This window comes from Octopus sinensis, unplaced genomic scaffold (genome assembly GCF_006345805.1).
Source record: "Octopus sinensis unplaced genomic scaffold, ASM634580v1 Contig17403, whole genome shotgun sequence".
Classification (NCBI taxonomy): domain Eukaryota; kingdom Metazoa; phylum Mollusca; class Cephalopoda; order Octopoda; family Octopodidae; genus Octopus; species Octopus sinensis.
This window is the reverse complement of record NW_021835033.1, coordinates 1-7500: the sequence shown is the minus strand read 5'-3', so window position 1 is coordinate 7500 and position 7500 is coordinate 1. Positions and strand designations below refer to the sequence as shown.

The window sequence follows — 7500 nt, the reverse complement described above, 5'->3', positions numbered from 1 at the left end:
TCTTAGTGGCTTAGAGTAGGCTCGAATTAGAGATTATTCTTTGTGGCTAATGGCGTGAAGAAGAAGAAGAAGAAGAAGAAGAAGAAGAAGAAGAAGAAGAAGGAGGAGAAGGAGAAGGAAAAGAAGAATAAGGAGAAGGAGGAGAAGGAGAAGGAGAAGAAGAAGAAGGATGAGGAGGAGGAGAAGGAGAAGAAGAAGAAGAAAGAAGAAGACAACAACAGCATCAACAACATCAAGAGAAACAACATACCAACCCCAATAACAATGGCAACAACAACAACCTCACTGTAACCCTCAACCTTGTCTCAAACTCTTAAAACATACTAAAGGAATCGTTAGCACACACACACACACATACACACACATGCACACACACACGCACGCACACACACATACACACACATACATGCACACACATGCACCCACACACCCATATGCATACACACATAAACACTTGCACACACACACACCTGCATACACCGATGCACACACTTACACACACACACACAGATACTTACCACTGTTCAATATATGTTCAGCATAAAACTCGTCGTATGTTTTGCCAAATGCTGGACTTCCATAAATTTGTAAGACACATTTGTGGCGCAGGGTCCCTCCAAAAAGTTGGACCCCTGCCTGGGAGAAGATCCACAGGCAAAACAATATCAGAATCAAGACAGATATTAACATCCGAAGAGCTCGTAAAAGGGCGTTTACCATAGTTTTTAGGCCTGAAATTAGAAGAATATGAGAATGTGAGGAAATTTTGTTGAGGGAACAAAAGACAGAGAGAGAGAAGAGAGAGAGAGGAGAAGAGAAAGACGGAAAAATAGAGTAAGAGAGAGAGGCAGAGAGAGAAAGAGAGAGGATAAAGACAGAGAGAGAGAGAGAGGAAATGAGGGAGAGAGGACGTGAGAGGGAGTGAGAGACATGGGAGAGAGGAAGACAGGAGAGAGGAGAGGAAGAGAGAGAGGGGAAAGAGAGAGAGAAAGAGAGAGAGAAGAAGAGAAAAACAGAAAAATAGAGTAAGAGAGAGAGGCAGAGAGAGGAAAAGAGAGAGGAGAAAGACAGAGAGAGAGGAAATGAGGGAGAGAGGACATGAGTGGGAGTGAGAGACGTGGGGGAGAGGAAGACAGGATAGGGGAGAGGAAGAGAGAGAGGGGAAAGAGGAAGAGAGAGTGGGGAGAGAAGAAAAGAGAAGGAGAGAGGGAGACAGAAGGAGAAAGGAGAGAGGAAAGGGCGGGAAGGGAGAGTAGAGGAGAGAAAATGAGAAGAGGGTGGAGACAGAAAGGGTGAGAAAGAAAAAGAAGGAAAGAAATGAGAGAGGAAGAGAGAGAGGGAGAGAGAGAAGAGAAAGACAGAAAAATAGAGTAAGAGAGAGAGAGGCAGAGAGAGGAAAAGAGAGAGGAAAAGAGAGAGGAGAAAGACAGAGAGAGAGGAAATGAGGGAGAGAGGACATGAGAGGGAGTGAGAGATGTGGGAGAGAGGGAGACAGGAGAGAGGAGAGGAAGAGAGAGAGGGGAAAGAGGGAGAGAGAGTGGGGAGAGAAGAAGAGAAGAAGAGAGGGAGACAGAGGGAGAAAGGAGAGAGGAGAGGGCGGGAAGGGAGAGCAGAGGAGAGAAAATGAGAAGAGGGTGGAGACAGAAAGGGTGAGAAAGAAAAAGAAGGAAAGAAATAAGAGAGGAAGAGAGAGAGGTAGAGAGAGAAGAGAAAGACAGAAAAATAGAGTAAGAGAGAGAGGCAGAGAGAGAAAGAGAGAGGAGAGGAAGAGAGAGAAGGGAAAGAGGGAGAGAGAGTGGGGAGAGAAGAAGAGAAGGAGAGAGGGAGACAGAGGGAGAAATGAGAGAGGAAGAAAGAGAGAGAGAGAGGGAGGAGAAAGACACAGCAAGACAGAGAGGGAGAGAGAGAGAGAGGAAAAATACAGAGAGAAAGGGAAGGAGAGAGAGAGGAGAAAGTGAGAGGGTGAGTGAGAGAGAGAGAGAGAGAGAGATTAATTCCAGTTTTCAAAGAATTTACCAATGTTCTTCAATAACTCAGAGTAATTAACACATTTTAACGACATAACAAAATTACATTTTTAATGTTTGCCTTAGGTTTTAGTCTTTCTGCCAATCATAAGAATCCATTCCTAGAACCATAACATCCATTCTTTGAGATGATTTCTCTCAGTGAAGTCTGCTTTCAATATCCACATAAACGATTTCAGTGATACACAAGATTATACACACACACACACACATATATATATATATATATATACTTATATACACACACACACACCACACACACACATATATATATACATACATATACATACATACATATTATTATATATATATATATATATATATATATATATATATATACATAAGTATATTGTATATTTACATGAGGTTATTTCCCTCTCATACATACCTTATACACACCAGATATATATACTCTCACACACACATGTGTATATATTATAATATATATATATTCTGACCGTGGCCGATGCCAGCCTCGCCTGGCACCAGTGCAGGTGGCACGTAAAAGCACCCACTACCCTCACGGAGTGGTTGGCGTTAGGAAGGGGCATCCAGCTGTAGAAACATTGCCAGATAAGACCGGAGCCTGGTGCAGCCTTCGCTTCCCAGATCCCTGGTCTGTCGAACCGTCCAACCCATGCTAGCATGGAGAACGGAGTTAAAACGATGATGTATATGTATGTGTTTGTGTGTCTGTGTTTGTCCCTCCCCTCCAACATCACTTGACAACCGATGCTGGTGTGTTTATGTCCCCGTAACTTAGCGGTTTGGCAAGAGTGACTAATAGAATAAGTTCTAGGCTTACAAAGAATAAGTCCTGGGGTCGATTTGCTTGACTAAAAGTGGTGGTGCTCCAGCATGGCCACAGTCAAATGACTGAATCACATAATAAAAAAAAACGGTACTCAGTTAAGTATTTTGCTTGCATGGACCCCCAAAATCTTATATGGACCCTTAAGGGCCATATGGACTCCAGTTGAGAACCACTGATGTAGATGGATGAAGGAGATATTGGGATGAGATCCAAATCCAGATGATTTGTTGTAGACTTTTAAAAGTAGGTCATCCAAGGAATGTTTTAACTGACCCATAACTTCAGATCTCCTGTGACCTTTAGTCTGTCATTTAGCATAGTGTTGGACCCTTAGCAGTCAGGGCCCAGCAGTTCAGTTACTTTCGAGAAAAGTTTGGGCATTCTTTTATCATTCGTCTTTTACTTGTTTCAGTCATTGGGCTGTGGCCATGCTGGGGCACCACCTCGAAGAATATTTTTCATTGAATGTATCGACCCCAGTACTTATTTTTATTTTTAAAGCTTGATATTTATTCCGTTGGTCTTTTTTGCTGAACCACTAAGTTACAAGGATGTAAATACATCAGAACTGGTTGCCAAGCTGTGGTAGGGGACAAACACAGACACAGACACACACACACACACACGCACACACACACAAACACACACACACAAATACACAAACACAAACACACACACACACACAAACACACACACACATGCACACCACACACACACACACACACAAAGACACACACACAAACACACACACACACACACACACACACACACACAAAGACACACACACAAACACACACACACACAAACACACAAATGCACAAACACACACACAAACACACACACATGCGCACACACACACACACACAAACACAAGCACAAACACACACACACACACAAACACACACACAAACACATAAACACACACACACACACACGCACATACATATGACAGGCTTCTTTCAGTTTCTACCAAATCCACTCACAACGTTTTGGTTAGCCCAGGGCTATAATACAAGACACTTTGCATAAGATGGCCATACCATGCAGTTGGGAAGCAAACTTCCTACCACACTCTTCTTTTCTCACTTTACTCAGGCAAAATGAATTTTATGAAGGCTTCTCTATAAAGATGACAACAGCCGAGTGTTCACCTCTGCAATAACAATCTGTTTACTGTAGCACTCGGAACCTTTACAAGTTTGCACTTACCTGGAATAATGGAAAGTGTTCGTAGTGCTCGCAAAACTCGGAATGTTCGTAGTCCAGTGATGTCGCTGACTACTTTGTGGTTGATGGTTTGAAGGATGAGTGTGATATATCTGTGGAGTAAAGAATCGGTAAAGAATTCATGTAAAATGAGTTTAACAAGAGAAGTCTTAAGAAAAGCGTTATAGGTGTGTTTAGAGGTATTTAGTGCAAACCCTTTAACCCTTTTGATACCAACCCAGCTGAAACCACCTCTGGCTCTGTAGTACAAATGTCTTGGTTCCATAAGTTTTGAATAAAAAATCTTCCACCAAACGTTAGTCACAATTTATGTCCTAACCCCTAGCTGAATGAACCAAGTTTATTTTACTCATTTCTTTGTTATATTTAAAGTAATTGAAAGAAAAAAGAACATCTCAAAATAAATACAGTAACGAAAGGGGTTAAAAGATATCGGAGAGAGAAACAATTCTTAACCTTTTTAATACCAAACCCAGCTAAAACCACCTCTGGCTCTGAGTACAAATGTCTTGTTTCCATAAGTTTTGAATTAAAATCTTCCACCAAACGTTAGTCACAATTTATGTTCCTAACACTAGCTGAATGATAACCAAGTTTATTTTACTCATTTCTTTGTTATATTTAAAGTAATTGAAAGAAACACAGAACATCTCAAAATAAATACAGTAACGAAAGGGTTAAATATATAATAGAGAAACAATTCTTAACCCTTTTAATACCAACCCAGCTAAAACCACCTCTGGCTCTGAGTACAAATGTCTTGTTTTCATAAGTTCTGAATTAAAATCTTCCACCAAACCTTAGTCACAATTTATGTTCCTAACACTAGCTGAATGATAAGAAAGTTATTTTACTAAATTCTTTGTTATATTTAAAATTAATTGAAAGAAACACAGAACATCTCAAAATAAATACAGTAACGAAAGGGTTAAATATATAATAGAGAAACAATTCTTAACCCTTTTAATACCAACCCAGCTGAAACCACTTCTGGTTCTGTAGTACAAATGTCTTATTTTCATAAGTTTTGAATTAAAATCTTCCACCAAACCTTAGTCATAATCTATGTTCCTAACACTAGCTTAATGATAACTAAGTTATTTTACTAAATTCTTTGTTATATTTAAAATTGATTGAAAGAAACACAGGTAACCTCAAAATAAATACGGGTTAAATAACAGTGATGTGTTTGAAAGAAAGCATGGCTATTGTTTGGTCAATGACATGTCTGGTGTTTGAAGGAAGACATGTTTGATGCTTGATGGAAGATGTGCCTTATGTGAAAAAGAAGATATGGCTATTGTTTGATCAAAGACATATTTGATGTTTGAAAGAGGACATGTCTGATGTTTGAAACAAGACATATCCAATGTTTGAAGAAAATGTGACTATTGTTTGACCAAAGGCATGTCTGATGTTTGAAGGACATATTAGATGTTTGAAAGATGTCTCCTATGTTTGAAAGAAGACATGGCTATTGTTAGACCAAAGACATACCTGATGTTTGAAAAAAGATGTCTGATGTTTGTAAGAAAAACATGTCAGATGTGTCCTATGTTTGAAAGAAGGCATGGATATTGTTTGACCAAAGACATACCTGATGTTTGTAAAAAAAGATGTCTGATGTTTGTAAGAAAAACATGTCAGGTGCTTGAAAGATGTGTCCTATGTTTGAAAGAAGACATGGCTATTGTTAGACCAAAGATATACCTGATGTTTGAAAAAAAGATGTCTGATGTTTGTAAGAAAACATGTCTGCTGCTTTAGCAAGTAATTTTCCTTGGATAGCTCCTCTAATTAATAACATTAAGGATATTTTACCTGAGTCCTTTAAAGGACAAATATTTATTTTAAGCGAAAATTTATTTGATATATTCGAAAGATCAACAATTTCCATGGAGATCTTCACTGTCAGTATTGTTTCAACAATGCTACTCAGTATATTTCTATTCATAAGACGGCGAGCTTGCAGAAACGTTAGCACGCCAGGTGAAATTCTTAGCCGAGGTCGACTTTGCCTTTCATCCATTTGGGGGCCAATAAATTAAGTACCAGTTGCATAATCGACTAGCCCTCTCCCCAAAAATTTCGGGCCTTGTGCCTAGAGTAGAAAAGAGTGTATTTCTATTTATGTTATTCCTCAATTCATGCAGAGGAACAGAACCTGAAACCTTAGGGATGGGAAGCAAACTTCTTAACCACACAACCATACCTGCACCTATTACCTATTATATATTTATGTCTTTTACTCTTTTACTCTTTTACTTGTTTCAGTCATTTGACTGCAGCCAGGCTGGAGACACTGCCTTTAGTCGAGCTAATCGACCCTGGACTTATTCTTTGTAAGCCCAGTACTTATTCTATCGGTCTCATTTGCCAAACCGCTAAGTGACGGGGATGTAAACACACCAGCATCAGTTGTCAAGCAATGCTAGGGGGACAACACAGACACACAAACACACACAGCATTATTATACATATATACGACAGGGCTCTTTCAGTTTCCGTCTACCAAATCCACTCACAAGGCATTGGTCGGCCCGAGGCTATAGCAGAAGACACTTGCCCAATATCCACGCAGTGGGACTGAACCCGGAAACTTGTGGCTGGTTAGCAAGCTACTTACCACACAGCCACTCCTGTGCCTATATATTTTTAATATTTTACTTGTACCAGTCATTAGACAGGGACCATGTTGGAGCATTGCTTTGAAGAATTTTAGCTGAATATATCGACCCCAGGAGTAATTCCTTTTTTGTATCATAAATCCTGGAACTTATTCTATTGATCTCTTTCGCTGAAATGCTAAGTTACAGTGACAAACACAAACATACACACACACACACACACACATGCACACACACACACATACAAAGACACACACACACACGATGGGCTTCTTTCAGTTTCTGACCGCACAAAGGTCTTGGTTAGTCCGAGGGTATAAAACAAGATAGTTGCCCAAGGTGCCATGCAGTTGGACTGAACCCAGCATGTGGGTGGGATATACATACATACATACATACATACATATACATACATACATATATATATATACTTTATTTAAAAGCAGCAGAAATTCAACAAACTTGTTACTACTCTACTCTGTGTTTCACTTCCCGTTCGTTGGACAGTTTTTGTTAAAATTATAAAACTGTCCGACGAACGGGAACGTGAAACTCCGAGTAACAGGTTTTGTTGAATTTCTGCTGCTTTTAATAAGCATATACTCTATCCCTGGTATTTGAGTACTCTTTTTTTTCACCTTGTTTCACATTTATTGTTTACGTACTACCCGGTATATATATATATATATTATATACACATATACATACATACATAATATATATTTGTATGTATATATATATATATATATATGTATGTATGTATGTGGTGTAACATATGGTATACTTATAAACAGGACAAATTTTA

At 39.3% G+C, this 7500-nt stretch overlaps 1 protein-coding gene across 1 annotated transcript in view; it reads right to left on the bottom strand.

The window, feature by feature from the left end:
• LOC115231101 (sodium channel protein 1 brain-like) overlaps window positions 1–4160 on the bottom strand; it is a gene marked incomplete at its 5' end in the record, with an annotated part of 22305 nt that extends 18145 nt beyond the window's left edge. Inside the window, 2 exons of the mRNA XM_029801186.2 lie at window positions 519–731; window positions 4051–4160. Coding sequence (XP_029657046.2) covers window positions 519–731; window positions 4051–4160 — 323 coding nt within the window. The remainder of the gene's footprint in view (window positions 1–518; window positions 732–4050) is intronic.
• Window positions 4161–7500: the final 3340 nt, after the last annotated feature.